The sequence below is a fragment of the Culex pipiens genome, chromosome 1 (assembly GCF_016801865.2).
Source record: "Culex pipiens pallens isolate TS chromosome 1, TS_CPP_V2, whole genome shotgun sequence".
Taxonomy (NCBI): domain Eukaryota; kingdom Metazoa; phylum Arthropoda; class Insecta; order Diptera; family Culicidae; genus Culex; species Culex pipiens.
This window is the reverse complement of record NC_068937.1, coordinates 95,469,440-95,485,831: the sequence shown is the minus strand read 5'-3', so window position 1 is coordinate 95,485,831 and position 16,392 is coordinate 95,469,440. Positions and strand designations below refer to the sequence as shown.

Here is a 16,392-nt window from a genome sequence, read left to right as displayed (position 1 = left end):
TATCAATGTTAAAATCCCCAGACACAACAATCTGGATGTCCTGCTTTGCATACCAGAACAAATTCCGGATCAAGAAAGAAATTTTCTGTTTGTATGTTGCACTTGGCGAAATATACACAACAACAAACAGTGTTTGAATCCCATTTTCTGAAACTTTTGTGGCACAAATATCCCCAAACGAATCAGCCTCGAGTAAAATTGGATCATGTTCCTCACTTAACTGCTCAAGATCGTGAGGCATGGCCGTCGAAGAAGACGATTTTTTCTGGAAAATTGCAACCCCCCCGGCCCTTACATTGGCACGTTTAAACTCAGCGATACAATGGTACCCCTCAATGCCCACATTAGAACAATTGTTCAACCAAGTTTCACTCAATGCCAGGAAATCGACTTTGGTGAGCAAGAAATCAGTCGAAACATCCAAATGATGAGCGTTTAAACTTTCAACGTTGAAACTGATAAGACTGGAGCTATGGTCCGTCGAATCCAGAAACTCCTCCAAAAAAATCGCTGTGCGTTACAAGTTGGTGATTATTCAGCCTTTGCTGTTCCGTCCTCAGATCCACCATTCGAGGTGTGTTGCACTGCTTGGCATGATAGAATTTATGTTCCCCTGATTAGGATTAAGTGTTCAGAATTGATCAAGGATAACTCTTTCGTGATTATTTTGGGTGGTCCTAAAAAGGATCAAATTTCTGAAAGAAAAGTTGAAGATTATTGAATTTCTGAAAAGAAGATTAAGTTATGAATGGTTATAAAGTTCTACGCCCTGGCATCCCAAGAAAACAAACGCCTTGGACGACTTACAACACTGGAGGAAACCATTTATAGACAACTTACAAACCCAAGGCGACAAAATCCTTAGACAACTTGCAACCCGGGAGGAAATCATTTATAGACAACTTACAATCCCAAGTTGACAACATCCTTAGACCACTTTCAACCCACCCAAACGTTTATGGACGACTACTCTACCAACTTACTTTTGAATTTGCGCTTTTGGACGACCCTTCAAGACGCACAACCGAATTTCAAACGCTGAACCCCCGAACACGACAGACTGGCGAACGCTGAGGGAGCCAAGCCTAAGAGCAAGAGATCTTCCCAGATTTGTTACTCTTGCAAACTTGCTGGTTTTAAATCTGGGTTGATCTCTTGCTCTTAGAGCCAAACTCCCCAACCCAACAGAACTTACACACCCTTAGTGCCAAGACCCGTGCCGACCCCTAATTGGACGGAACACCCATTCGAACGGCAAAGAGAGAAAAGAAAGAGACGAAGGAATTTTAGCGAGCCGAATGGGGGGAGGGGTTGGGGGCGAGAGCAGCCTCAGAAAGCTGTGCATTCCGTCGCCCCCCCAGACCAAAATTTGTTCCTGAAATTTAAATTCAAATTAGCTCGCTGCCTCGTCCCGGGTGGAACGAGGGATGAGGGCAACTCTTTCAACAGTTTGGAATTGGACACGACGAAATTCTTTCAGAAACGCTCGCCGCGAATGCGACGAGCTAGTTGTTGTTTCACAATCACGGCTTGACCCACGAGAGGCTCTTCAGCGGAAGGCAGCAGGCGCGCGCCTCATCTCGTTGATGCCTCGTCCCGGGTGGGACGAGGGACGGGGAGTGAGGCAACTCCGAACCACGGCAACCACGAAAGATCCAAACGGTCCGGCCATCGAGAGGCAACTGGCTGACGGTGACGTCGAGAAGGCGATGCGCGCTTCTTTTCCAGTTCTGGTCCCTCTCTCCTGCTGCTCTGGTCTCTCCTGCTGCTGCTGCTCTGGTCTCTCCTGCTGCTGCTGTTCTGGGCTGAGCTTTCCTGCTGCTGCTGCTGCCGGTCCGACGTCTGAGACGTGAATGATAGAATGGGCTCTGGCGCGCGTTCTTATATAGCCTTTCGGTCCGCTACTTCCCCTCCTTTTTCGCGGCCGACACTCGGTCGCGTTGCTCGGATGATTTTCCCCTCAAAATAGGTACTTGACATTCCCGTCCGTGAGTGGGAAGCGCTCATTTTGCTTGCAAAATCTGTGCATTTTGAAAACATTTTAAAACATTCAATTGTTTCAATAGTTAAACTATTTTGCCAACAATGAAAGTTTTATAGCAAATTGCTGAATAATTTTCGAATCGAATGGCACATAAATCGTGTCGATTCGATTAGAGGGAAGGAAGATATAAGCGTTTGACGGATGACGCAGTAATCCAGGGCCTTCGGCCCGGGTTTTTTGGAATGACACCCCAGTACCTTCGACAAAGACGTAAGTCTACGTCAAAAATCGCAATTTATGATAGAATATGCAATGGGGGTAATTTGGACATGGCTTGTGGGGTAATTTGGACATACCTGAAAGTCTACCTGTCAGGCAACAAAAAAGTAACTTTCATGGTTGGATGAGTTTTTAAAGGGATTTAGATAAATTTAGAGGGATTTAATATGTCAAAACAATCAAAAATGAATGTGAGCAATGAGAACTTTCACAAAACCCATATTTTTAAATTTAGATAAATTTATTCCAATATTCGAATTGATGAAAATCTGATTACTGCACATTTGGCGTTCAACAAGACTCTAATGTTGATTGCTTTTAATTAATTTCTTTGACATTTCTAATTTCTATGCTGGTTTACAATAATATTTAAATTTGAAGGGCTACAGAATATAAAATTAAAAAAAATATGATATTTTCAGGCTAATAAATTCTATATAAAGATTGATTTATATAAACATAAACGATACCTTAATCACTAAAAACAAGTATAGTGTGCCTGATCCAGAATCAATGTTTAAATCATTTCAGTATTAATGATTAAATTATGTATACTACACTGAACTATTTGTTATCTTCCTATTGAATAATAGTTCTATCACAAAATCATTATTTAAACCTTTGATGAAATATTGTGAGCAACACTTCAAAATATAAAGCAATTACAAAACCAGGTTGAAGGATAAAAAACATGCTCAAAAAATCAAATGTTAAACTTATTCTTCAACATGTGTCCAAATTACCCCACAAAAGGTGTTCATATTACCTCACAAGGTATGTTCATATTACCCCACAAGGCATGTCCAAATTACCCCACAAGGCATGTCCAAATTACCCCATAGGGGTGTTCATATTACCCCCACACAAAAATGTGGGGGTAATTTGGACACCTTTTAACTTTTGCGATAAAAATGGGTTTTTAATCAAAATTTATCGAAATGAATGACATTTTTCCATCAAATATGGTCTCTATTATCCTCTGGTGTCATCCACATTCCTTTAAAATATCCATACAGCCCGTAACAGAGCAATTTCCTTAGGGTGTCCAAATTACCCCACACTCCCCTAAGCTTTTGAAATCTTTTTCCAGATAAACTTTTTTCTCGTTTCCCAACAACCAGTGTGATTAGTAATAGACCAAGTGACGGAAGAAATGGTCGCATGTTGATGGAAAATTAATACATGATTTTCAAATCACCACGAAAAATCAATTACCCCAAAATTGGTCAAGCGAGAAGAAAAAAAAAACTCTAGTCTCAATATTTAGTTGTGAGGTGATTTTCTCCTCTCTTGCTAATTACTATATTTTTCGTCCATATTAACATGGATAGCTGAAAAAAAAACACAGTTAAAATAAACAGAATGGCTTGAGTAGGAAACGAACGGAGTGAGCTTGGTAGAGAACTGTTCAAAGTTCCACAAAAAGTGTTTTTTATACATTTGTTTAAAAATTTAAGTCTAGGGTATTTTGTAATGGTCTAGAATTTAGAATCTAAAATCTATAATGGCTAAACTTTTGAGATTTAGCAACTCTCAAAATGTCGTCAATTTCTTAATAAAAATGAGATAATATTAGAGAACGGACTGTCGAATTCGTTTGACAAATTTCTACCTTTTCCATGTTTTTTTTTTTCAATTTCAGGTTTCTACTGTACTGTTCTAAAATATTTTCAAACTAGGCATTTTAAGTTTACCCCTAAAGTGTCCACGTGGTTTATGGATGGTCCCTTTTGGCACGGAAACAACTAAAACCAAAGGATCCCAAAAAGTATATCATTATCACTTAAGTGGTCATAACTTAAGACAGGGTTGCCAGATCGTCAATATTGAGTCTATCCAACAATAGGTCGGATGATTATTCCGGACCTATTTTTCATACAGACAATTGAGATCCGGCTTTCAAAAAGTACATAAATATCATTTAAGTGGTCATAACTTAAGCCAGGCTTACCAGATCGTTAGTATTTTGGACTCATTGGGAAGGTCTTTCAACCTATCAAACGATACATAACATAATTATATTTGGTACGATTTCCGGCCATTTATCAAACATCTGGATATATGCGAAAACTTATTTTCATACATAACCTTTGAACTACAGTGTATCAAAAAATTGTCCGTACAGCCCTTTACGGAAACATTATTCGCTGTTATACTTCCTAAATTTTTAGGTAAGTTCCAATTTTTATATATCAATCGACGCGGGAGAATGTCCTCATTACGACCCTTACATTGATTTGTCAAAAAAAATTAATCAAAAAAATACAAAATCAATTTACTAATAAAAGTCCCAAATTTAGGCCAAAAAATTGTTCGTACACCTCATTAATCTACTAAGTTTGATTGATTTCTGATAATCATTTAATTAAATGTTGTCAGTTTGACATTTTAAAGTGCCTCCAACACACTTAAAGTGATTTTGAACTTTTGATAACTTTGTACAGTAAGTTTATATGAAAATTTAGCATAAATTTCCTTATTTATTTAAAACTTTAAGAACATGAGTATTTCAAAAAACATTTTTTTAAATTGTTTTTTAGTGTAAAAGGAAGATCAACTTAACATTTTCCAACAAAAACCGTCGAAAAAACATTCGAAATTTTAATGAATGGTGACTGGACGCTTCACTTCACTTCATCAACCTGACAACCTGACTAAGCGCAACGCAAAGTCACTCACGCGGTCTTGGACTCTCATTCGGCACTACGCCCCCCGGGGCATGGCCTTCCTCTAACGTGGGATTTCTGCTCCAGCGGTTCTGACGAGACAGGAGAAACCGGGACCGACGTTTTACTTCACCATCCGATAGAAGCTCAGTGGATAAGGCGGGAATCGAACCCGCGTCTCATAGCATCATCGGGATCGGCAGCCGAAGCCGCTACCCCTGCGCCACGAGACCCACGTTTGCATTCTACCGAAATTCCGATCACCTTCCCAATGACTGCACTCAAGTGATTGCTGTCACCACGCAGCACCGCAACAGGCAAACAAAAACGAGAGAAAAAAAAGAAAAAAAAAAAGAGAAACAGAAACAGAAAGAGTGTCGAGTTCCACATTCGTTCGTTTCAACTTCGTGTGCGTTCACTGACGGGCTCTTCGGAATGACGATAGTAACAGTATTCCTAATTCCAATTATAGCTCACCAAGTCGCGATGGCCTAGGCTAGTGGTTAGCATTTTTGCTTACCGATCCAAAGGACGGGGGATCGAACCCCGACTCGAGCGACTTTGATTTTTCGTTCATGTTCAGAGTTTCAAGATTTTATATTTCCTATACTTTCTCGTTGGGAGCAGATGGGAATCGAACCCAGGACCATTCGCTTACAAAGCGAACACCGTAACCAGTCAGCCACGGCCGCTCCTTGCTTATTTGTTTTTTCTAAAGTTCTAGTAAAAACTAGCTGATGAGATTCGGAAGGAATTCGTTTGGTGGTATAATTAATGAAATTATTATGGGATTTTTTCTTTCATGAAACCATAAAACAATGTTACTATACAATTATATTATTAAAGCTTGTTTTTATTATGTTTTCCATTAAATTATATTTACACTTATTTTGCTGGCGACTAACTGAATGCATAATTAAAATTGGTCTTAAATATCTATACACTACAATCTACTCATGATCCACTGCTCATCCTTCTCTTTTGTTGTTTATGGTGGCTGCGGTGCAAACTAAATGCTCATCCCCAATTAAAGAGTGTTGTTCTACCTATTAGAAGACTATTCGTAAACCTAACCGCGGTTCATGTGCTTAAGGTCTAAGTCGGGTGAGGAACGTTTCATTATTTGTTTTGTCCAGTTGCACTTGTTTAAAATTGCACGATTCTCTTCTACTTATCCGTCGTCTGTCTTGTTCCGTTCCAATTAGTGTCAATCTCGGAAGTGGGAGACTCTTCTTCCGGCACCCCGGAAGGTGTCCCCTCTAACGTCATTAGATAATCTTGTCATGCGCCGCACACACGAAACCCAAGGTCGTCGTTTTGGTCAGGTGGCGGGGGAGAATCTTACCTTTATACATCAGTTACTATCTAATCTATCACAGCAGTGAAGTAGTTGAATTGATTGCTCATATGTCCACACGTTGTAGTTTGTAGTTTGTTTTTATTGTCTAAGTTAAATGTTAACCTTGCTCCGTTCGATTGTTCTGTCTGTCTCGGAGCTTTGCACGATTTGAACTCGGAGATTTACCTTAAAAGACTGCGGCTCGCTGCGCTACAAAATGGCCAATTAGTTCAATTAGTTTAAATGCTCTGGATGGGTAATGGTAAAGGTTTTAAATGTCGGTAAAATTGATTTATCTTCAAATTTAAAAGGTTATGAAATCGTGGGACATCAATCTAACGTCACAGCAAATCATTTACAGTCAAATAAAATTTGAATTCTATGCAAGTCAAGTCGAACTATGTCCATCGATTCCTTTGTTCAAATAATCAATTTTGCATCATTGGTTTCTCCATACAAACTAAGAATTCAGAAGTTATTTCTATCTCGAAAAATAATGTGAAACTTTTGAAGTGAAACATCAAAGACGTCATAAAAATTTTAAATCTTGAAAAAGACATTCAATCCAAAAAGTTTATTTTTAAGTTGAAATTTGAGCTTTTATCCAATTAAAGCACTTTAAAAAAGGGGATTCACTAACATTACCACTGCTCTTGAGCACGTGTCGTGGAAATTTGTCTTTTGTTTTTGTTATTCGCGCTCGCACACGTGCCCGGCTTTCGACTTCCAATCTCAGTTGGCCAATTCGTTCCGAACGAGGAAGCCTCCTTCGACCAGTAGCGATTTTTCTTCACATTCTTTTGCATTCTTCGGCCCATTCTTCAAGTCTCACTGGGACTGGCCAAGGTTATTGTTGTTGTTGTTGTTCAGCAACTCTTCTGGTCTAGATTAGGGATTATCTTGGCGTGTTGGCCACTTTAGGCCTTAGCACCGTCACAGTTCAGCTCTGTCTTTGAGTCTTTGAGTCAACTACGTTACACCCCGAACTTCCACTCCCTCCCCCCATTCCTTCTACATGTTCACCTCCCACAGTTTGAGATAGTTGTCGAGGATTTCCTCGAACCAGGCACGTTTCGCCGGTTCCTTGAAGATGACACTGAGCGATTTGAGGTCCAGCTGCAGGATGGCCTCGTTCTGGAGCAGTTCGCTCAATATTCGCAACAGCGCACCATCTCCGTGCAGCTTCAGCAGACTGCTGTACGTGAACACGTAGTACGATAGCCGCAGCTTGCGCGAGGCCCACGCTTCAACCGTGGTGTTCCCGCTGGCACAGCGGATCTTGCCCATGTGTTCCACGTACCACGGGGCAAAGTGGTCGTACAGGTCCACCTTGGACAGTGCCAGCACTCCCCGGGACTTGAGCTTCTCCTTGATGTGGGCGTAGTTTCGCTTGTTGAACACAAACACCTGGTACAGCGAGTTGCCCGTCACGTACGAGTTGATGTAGTGCGTGCCGTACTTGTTCATGAACTGCACCGCCGACGTCGTGTCCCCTATCGTAACGCCCTGAACGCGCCTCGCGACGTCACTCTCCAGCACCTGGTTCGGTGGAATGACGCGGGCGAACTTGGCGCTGTCCCGAAACCGGGACACCCGCACCAGCACGTAGCAGTAGTCGTCCCGCTCGAGGTACTTGCTTTGGATGCCTAGCTTTTTGGCCGCGATCTCCGTGTGCCAGCCCTCGGTGTACGCCCGCCAGGGGCTGTCCAGCCGCTCGATCTGGAAGTCGCGGAAGTACGCCTGGAACAGCTGCCGCTTGTTGTCGCAGAACTCCATGTGGAAGTCCCCGTTGAAGATGCCCGGTTTCACCTCGTACTCTTCGGTTTTTAGTAGATCGAGGCCCTGTGGGTGGAGAGAGAAAATCGCGGTTAGATTACTTGATACGGTAAGGGCATCTCCACCGCAAGGATTTAATAATGTCGGGAATTTTCCAATATCCTCGAAAAATCGAGAATGCATGATTTTTCGTAAAAAAATCGAGACACTTTGGGAATCCCAAGCATACTTTTTCTTAGGGACTTTTAAAATATTTTCTAAACCAACATCACATTACTTACTTTTAGGTTTCTTTCACTATTATCAACGCAATAGATTTGCAATAATTTATATTTTAAAGTGTCAAATGATATTATTCAAGTTTGGTAACATTTTTGGCAAAATTTATGATTTCTTTCAATGCAGATTAAACTTGTTCATGAACATTTCTAGGGTTTTTTGAATAGGTTCTATACACATATGAAACAGAATAGCTTATAGGACCATTAAAAAAAAACTGATTTATTAAAAAAATAACAGCTAAATAATCAATCAATTTTTTATCTATTTCAAATTAAATCAAACGTCCAAAACAGGAATTTTAGGAACTTTTTTACTCGACACATTTCCGATTTTAATGAAACAGTGTAGAAATATCGAAGTCCTTGAAGTTAAAAGGAAGACACTAGTGGTTGGTACTAGCAATGGTGGCCGACAGCTATAAAGTCAACTTCGTTCGTCTAAAAATATTATTCAAGGCTTATATAAGCCATTTTAGTGCAAATGGAGCCAGTTGCACGCGAGCATTACTTTTGAGAACCGCTTATGTTATTTTGTGTTGTATTTCTTAAATTAAATATTGCTGTATATCGAAGCCGTTGCACCATATTTAAAAGTGGTCCGAATTTGTGTTTTTGTTCATTTCTGTATCTAAACTTAATTTTTCACTCCCGACAATGTTTTTACCGGGAAGCTCGTCTTATTTCCCATAAGTTTGGCAGCATTTCAATTAAACTCGTTTTTTAGCATTTAAGTACAGTCCACATTCGATTAACCGAAGTTTTGAATATCCGAAGTGTAATTTTTCCGAGGCCTTCGGATTATCGAGTCTGGACTGTATTTTAGTATTTGGGTAATTCTCCGCCAACTCACACAGCAGTTGCCCCGACCCCTCTCCGATTTGCGTGAAACTTTGTCCTAAGGGATAACTTTTGTTCCTGATCACGAATCCGAGGTCCGTTTTTGATACCTCGTGAAGGAGGGGCGGTATGACCCTTTTCATTTTTGAACATGCGAAAAAAGACATGTTTTTTAAATTATTTGCAGCCTGAAACGGTGATGAGATAGAAATTTGGTGCCAAAGAGACTTTTATGTAAAATTGTACGCCCAATTTGATGGCGCACTCAGCATTCCGATAAAACGTATTTTTTCATCGAAAAAACACTAAATTTCTTTTAAAGACTCTTACTTTGAAGAACATTGTTACACTCAAAAAAATAACCCTGCAAAGTTAGAAAAAACAAAAAAATTTAAAATGAAATTTTTTGTTCTTAGTGAAGAAATGACCCTTCTGGGTTAATGTAGATTCGAAAAGATACATTAAATTTCCCTAAAAATGAAATGCTCCAAAAAAATTTACGGTTTAGTCACGGAAAATTGCGGAAAATAAAACTTTTTTAGTGTTTTTTTCGATGAAAATACGTTTTGTTTCGGAATTCTGAGCACGCCATCAAATTGGGCGGCTAATTTTACATAAAAGTCCCTTTGACCCAAAATTTCTATCCCATCACCGTTTCAGGCTGCAAATTATTGAAAAACACCTCTTTTTTGGCATGTTCAAAAATGGAACGGGTCGTACCGGCCCTCCGTCACGAGATATCAAAAAACGGACCTCGGATTCGTGATCAGGGACAAAAGTTACCCCTTAGGACAATGTTTCAAGCAAATCGAAGAGGGGTCGGGGCAACTTTTCCCGATTTCGTGTGAGTTGGTAGAGAATTACCCATCTGAAAATTATTTTTTTAATGATGTTTGACAATATTTTTCTGGGCTATTCACCCTTCTGTGGACCCCCTTAAAGTGTCCATGTGGTTTATGAATAGCCCCAATTTTTCATAAAATCATATGCCTTTTTCGTCCCCTAAAAATGTCAATGAATTTCTAATATTAACAAAGCCCATTTTGACATAGGGAATGCATGGACAAAAACTAAAATTGTGTACTTAATGCTAAAAGTCCATGAACCTTGCGTCTCCATAAGTCTTCATTGGGACGCTCGGTACTCAACACCAACCTTGAAGATGTTCTTGGTCGGCTCCTTGAACAGCCACGTCTCGCTATCGTTGTACGAGATCACCTTCATCGAGATCGACAGGTAGCCGTACCGGATGAAGATGTTGATCGCCTTCCCGAGACGCAACTGTGACTCCCGCTGACCATCGCAACTGTCCGGGTGGGTCGTCAACAGCAGCAGCGCCAACAGTGTGGCCACCAGCGACGGCCCCAGCAGTGTGCCCAGCACGTTCGGCCATCCGCCGAGCTTCGTCATGCCAACTTCGGCCGGGCACGCCCCCGTCGTCGTCCTGCCTGGGGGGTAGATCGTTCAGAGGTATCGCCGGTCCATTGGCGTTCACCGTGGTCAAGAAGAAGGGGCACCGGGTCACACCTTCATCGACGTCGTCGTCGTCTGCGTCGTTTTCAAAGTTGACGAACAGGTCTACAAAAAAATGGTCGACCTGTGTCAAGGTGATGACCACTCGCCGGGCTCAGGTGGTGGTGCTCTGAAAGTGGAGAAGAAGAATTCGAATTAATTATGAGAGGAAGGTGAAGATGAAGGTAAACCGATGACGACGAGTTAGTGCTTCCAACCCTACGCCGATGACGATTGCTGCAGTGGAGAGCATGAACAACAATAGCTTGTAGCATTCGCCTTAGTGTACCGTGTATCTGTATCTGGAGTTCAAGATCATGGTCACGAAATGCCGGCAAACCGGCCTGCAGGCAATTCAATGCTTGCGCTCATAGCTATTATGATACGTATACACAGTTCCTCTTTCAATGGAACATGGTGGTGTCAACAAGTCTAAGCAATATTTGCAATGGTGATGATTAGGCTTAGTGATTTTTCACGCTCCAAAATTGCAAATTTCACGGGGACGGTAATATCAAAACACAAAATTTCACGGAAATTTCGCGGAACGTGAAAAATGTAAAAATAAGTCTGAAAATCTTATGTTTATATCACATAAACTACTTTTTATGCTTTAGTTTATATTTTTCTTCAATAAACTAAATAAAATCTTCACTAAATTTGAACCTGACACAAAAATATTTTTTCTTAATTTCCAAAAAAGTTTGCATCTATTTTATCTTTTTACATTTAATTTAATTTTATATCAAAGCAAGATTTATTAATATTGTCCAGCCAGAATGATTGAAATAAATTTTATTTTCTGCGACATTTTGCTCAGTGAAAATATTTTTCAAGGTTTTCATCTCACTTTTCAAAAAGTAAATTAAAAATCAATGGGCGAAATAATTTATTCTGTAACGAGATATCCAAAATTTTATTCAAAATCATAACAGAAAACAAAAAAGGTGGGTTTTTGTTTAACTTTAAACGGAAGCCATCCACCCAAATAATCAAGTATCGTTAAAATTAAACAAAAAAAAATTAACAGAAAAATATGATTTTTTTTTAAATAAATCAATTCAATTTAAAAGTAAACTTTGCAATCTTCACAAAAATCTCAATGTATTTGTTCATTCAATTTTCACAAGTCTGGTTGAAAAAGCCAACATTTGTAAAAAATAAAACTGTTTTGATATGAGAAAAGCTGAAATCAAATGATTGATGGTATCTTCCTTGGGGTAACTTAAAGATTTTGAGAATATGTTTTTACCTTGAGTGATTTTTGTTAACATGATTTAAGTATTCTCAGCATTCACGCTTCAATTGAAAACTAATAAAATTTACTTTAAAAGTCTTTTTAGATGAATTTTCAAAAGGACGTAAGAGCATTGGTAAAAAAGCCCTTTTTTCATCGGTCGAATACTAAATACAAAAAATCAATTTCTTTGAGATTGTTCATCTACACGTCCTTCACGTGCCCTGAACTAAAAACAAAAGAAATATTGTTTAATTTTAAGAAAAACGAATATTAGTGTCGGAGGTCACGGTGGCTCTTTCGGCAATTGAAAACTCATGCGAGAAATATTTATTATATTGTTATTTTAAAGAAGTGATTTGAGAAAATTGATAAATTTCACGGGATTTCACGGAAATCTTCAAATTTCACGAATTTCACGCTGTCCGCGAAATCGTGAAAATTCACTAACCCTAGTGATGATGATGTGACGATAACTGAACGATCAAACAGGGGATTAAAAGCGTGATGACAAGTCACGCGGAATTTACTTAGACGACTGTAAGTAGCTGCAACAGCTGTTAGGAATCGATCTCCGGTTGTCGAGTGGAGCAGGTAGTTTGAGGAAAAGTCAACAAGCTGCACTTGAACGGTAGCAGAAGCAAGTGGTTGATGATAATATAGCACATTCGATGTTTGTGTCGTACTTTGAACAAGCAAGAAGGAAAATATTGTTCTGTACAGCAAGAAATAAATTTCAATCCACACTTGAAAATGCTTTACGTGGAATATCTGGGAGAATCAGTTGACTTTTATGAGCCTTCTGAGTCTCCATTTTTTTGAGAAGCTTAATAAAAATAAAGCCCATTGCCAATATTTTTCAAATGTTATGTCACCCTTCCTTCAAAGGTTACTCTTAATTCTCCGATTAAAAAAAATCGTAGAAAAGAGCGGAAATTTTTCCAAAAAATAAAGATAAATTATGTTGAAAAATGAGGGCTAATTAGATGACACTTAGAAAAAAACTCATGAAATAAAAAAAATATAGGCAAATTTCCCAATCTTTCATGTTTTTAAGAGTGCTTTTCCTTCATAAGGTATTTTTAAAAATGGAAAAATAATCAACAGTTCTCGAGATCTCTCTACTACTATTTTCATTTTAATCTGTGAAGTAAATTTTGACTGCATATTTTTACTTTGTTTGCAAAAATTTAAGATTTTTTTCCAAAAATCACGTTTTTAATCACAATTCTGATACCAGATTTTGCACCATTTAAAATTGTAGTGCAACATTTGCATTTTTAATTCGCTTTACCCTTTTAGGCCCGGTGGGTCATATATGACCGAAATATCAAAATTTCCAAAACTGGCCTAACATTTTCGTATGGTCATAATAATCATTTTCTTATCATTTACTACAAACATTCAATATTACGCCCTTTTGAAATGTTAGTCTTGATTAAAAAAATGAAAGTGTTTTTTCGAAAAGATCAGAAAATTTCACGAATGTTTCATATTTTAGCATTGAAAATCGGACCATTAATTGCTGAGATATCGACATTAGAAAATGGTGGGTTGTTTGGGTGAAACTTATAAAACAACAATTTTCCTGTTTTTAAGCCTTTGCATGGCAATATCTCAGCAACTAAGTGACGTATCAACAAAGTTCAAAAATGCAAAATATAGAGAATTTTCTCAGCTTTTATTTTTTTTTTCAAAAGTGGGCAAACATGTGCACTAATTTAAAAATTTGAAAAACTGCGACTATTTTCAAAAAAAGTTACCTAAAAATGGCTTTAACTTGAAAACGGCGCACTTTATCAAAAAATGAAGTTGAATAATGTTTGCGACTAATATTTCATTTTTTTGAAAAAATCATCATTGATTCAAAAATTCATAACTCGGTCAAAGATTTTTTGCCTATTCTGGAAATTTCTGAAATGTTGGCATTTGATGTCCCCTAAAACATATCAGAAAATACAAATAAAAAAATAAAAATTGTGTTTTTTTTTTTGCAAATCAAGTTTTAGTGACAAAAAGTAAAATAAAAAATCACCAATTTTTTTTACCGTGTATCATTTGTTTTCAGTGTAGTCCTTATCCATACTTACAACTTTGCCGAAGAAACCAAATCGATCAAAAAATTCCTTCAAAAGAAACAGATTATTGAATTTTCATATATCATTTTTGTATGGACAGCTGCCAAATTTGTATGGAAAAGTATATGGACAAACAAATGATGCAAAATGGCTTCTTCGGGCATACCGAAGGCACCAAAAAAGTTTCAGCCGGATAAAAAAATACAAAAATTAAAATTAAGAAAAAAAGACCGATTTCGTAGATAAATGCTCAGATACAGATTTTTAAACATTCACATGTCCATTTTGTTGGACCAGTCCGCAAAATTGTATGAAAATTGAAGACTTGTTTGAAAAAACGATTTATGAAAAATGGGTTCTTTTGACGTAGAGAATGCAGGGACAAAGTTTCATCCAAATAATAAAAAAAAAACAGAGAGATGTCGATTTACTAAAATATTCAACTCTAAAATATTGAAACTATTCCCTCGATTCGCTACTTTGGGTGTAAACTGAAATGATCTGGCAACCTTTCCTTATATAAACGAGACATAAAAGAAAATTATGGAATCTTAAATGACAGTTTCTTCCGAAATCGGGAACTAATATTCTTTTTCAAAGATTATACAATAAGATGATCTGGCATCCCTGTCAAACTACAATTGATGCTTGCCATTGTCATTGGCTGAGAATTTTGACAAAATAAAACCAAAAAAATCACTAATTTGGCCTATTTTCCGTAATTACTTTTCAATAAGGCGTACCTACCCTCTGTCAAAAAGGGCAAAGTTACACCCTATTGAAATGTTATAACGGACTTGAGGAAATCAGAATCGAGAAAATCATTTCCAAACTAGTCAGGTTCTACGGTGCATAGAGTTCCACTGACCCAGTTCTGCTCGTGCGGTACTCCCCGTTTAAATGACCAAATATTTTCCCCCACAAGAATCGAAAGTGGTGGTCACCTGCACGGTGTTGGTCGGTCAGTTGCAAAGTTGCGCTTGATCGCGTGCCCCTTCTGTTTTTAATTTTTATTTTGTTTTGCATTTTTTTTTGCAAGATTCAATTTCGCCCAATGAAAGGGAAAGGCTGAGCAGTGTGCAAAATGGAAAGGTGTCCCAAATTGGGCCCAATGGGTCGTAACGAAATTGTGACGCCACCCGAAGGCCACTCGACGGTGGTGTCTCAAGGTCGGCTTGATTGGCCAACGGGGTAACGTCATGATTCGAAATCCGGACACTTAGTACCATATTACTTTTGTTATAGCTAGAAAAAAATCATGTAATAAGTTGGAAATGTAGAAATATCATCAGGATGTAGTATAAACAGTCAGTTTCAAGAAAATGCATGCAAAATATGTCTTTTCAAACAATTTTTCATCAGAATTTCAAAATTAAGATGACTTGTTGTGCTTCGAATCCCGGACACTGATAAAAGCTGATTCGAAATCCGGACACTTTTGCTTCGAATTCCGGACACTCGATTTTACTTATGAATCGCACAAATTTGGACTGAAATGTTACTGAATTGCATTCTTTAGGTCTCAAATAAGCTGTTAACATCAAAACAATCGATAGTTTATATAAAAAATTGCTAGAATTTAAGGAAATCGTAACCATAAATTTCTGCTTTGCCTTCCCGGTGCATCGAACGCCTATGAAATATTTCAAGTGAAATGTTTCGCATTTTTGGTAAATTTATAATTTTATTGTATTTAATTGTTTTGGCATTAACTACAGCGTTCAAACAAACTTTAAATGAAAGTTGATGTTGGAGTTCATCAAATAACACCGTTTAGACATTCATAATGCGAACTTATATCCAAATAATTGATAAAACAAGATGAAGTGTCCGGGTTTCGAAGCGTCCGGGAATTCGAATCATGACGTTACGATGGGATGGTTTCACTGGTTTTGGGAGGGATCGTAAATGGTGGGATGGCATTCGAACGTGACACGTGATTTATTGTAATCTTTATAGTTGAAAGCATTGTTAAATACTATCTTAATTTAAGATTTGTAACATAAGTTCGTGTAATTTAAGGCTACAATATTGCAATATTTTTCCAAGTGCAACATTTCTTGACTTTTTTTTGATAAGGTCCTATAAACAAATGTAAACATTGAGTGTATCCCGCTTACTCCGATGGACTTTGACATAAGGTGTGAAAGGGATACACTCAATGTTTACATTTGTTTATAGGACCTTATCAAAAAAAAGTCAAGATTTTTACTTCGACACAGTTGTCAATTCAATTTTGTACCTTTTTTCAGTCTCGTCAACTTTGTGTCGAGTTGGAATTTTATGATACTACTTATTTGCGCAAATGCGGGTCATTTCAAACAGCTTTAGCGGGCATAGGTAGTAAACAGTAGGCTGTGGCGGCTCTGGCTGGCTGCCCGGCTGACAAACTGTCCCCAAGTA

General features: G+C 38.2%; 1 protein-coding gene across 4 annotated transcripts in view; it reads right to left on the bottom strand.

Annotated features, from left to right (window-relative positions):
• Positions 1-5,761: 5,761 nt before the first annotated feature.
• The window catches only part of LOC120426007 (torso-like protein), a 59,137-nt gene continuing 48,506 nt past the window's right edge, over positions 5,762-16,392 (bottom strand). For all 4 annotated transcript variants that reach the window (XM_052708026.1, XM_039590679.2, XM_039590674.2 and 1 more), the window contains 2 exons: positions 10,318-10,804; positions 5,762-8,110 (listed from right to left, as the gene is read on the bottom strand). In XM_052708026.1, the coding sequence (XP_052563986.1) occupies positions 7,280-8,110; positions 10,318-10,572 (1,086 nt within the window). In that variant the 5' untranslated portion in view covers positions 10,573-10,804 and the 3' untranslated portion in view covers positions 5,762-7,279. The remainder of the gene's footprint in view (positions 8,111-10,317; positions 10,805-16,392) is intronic.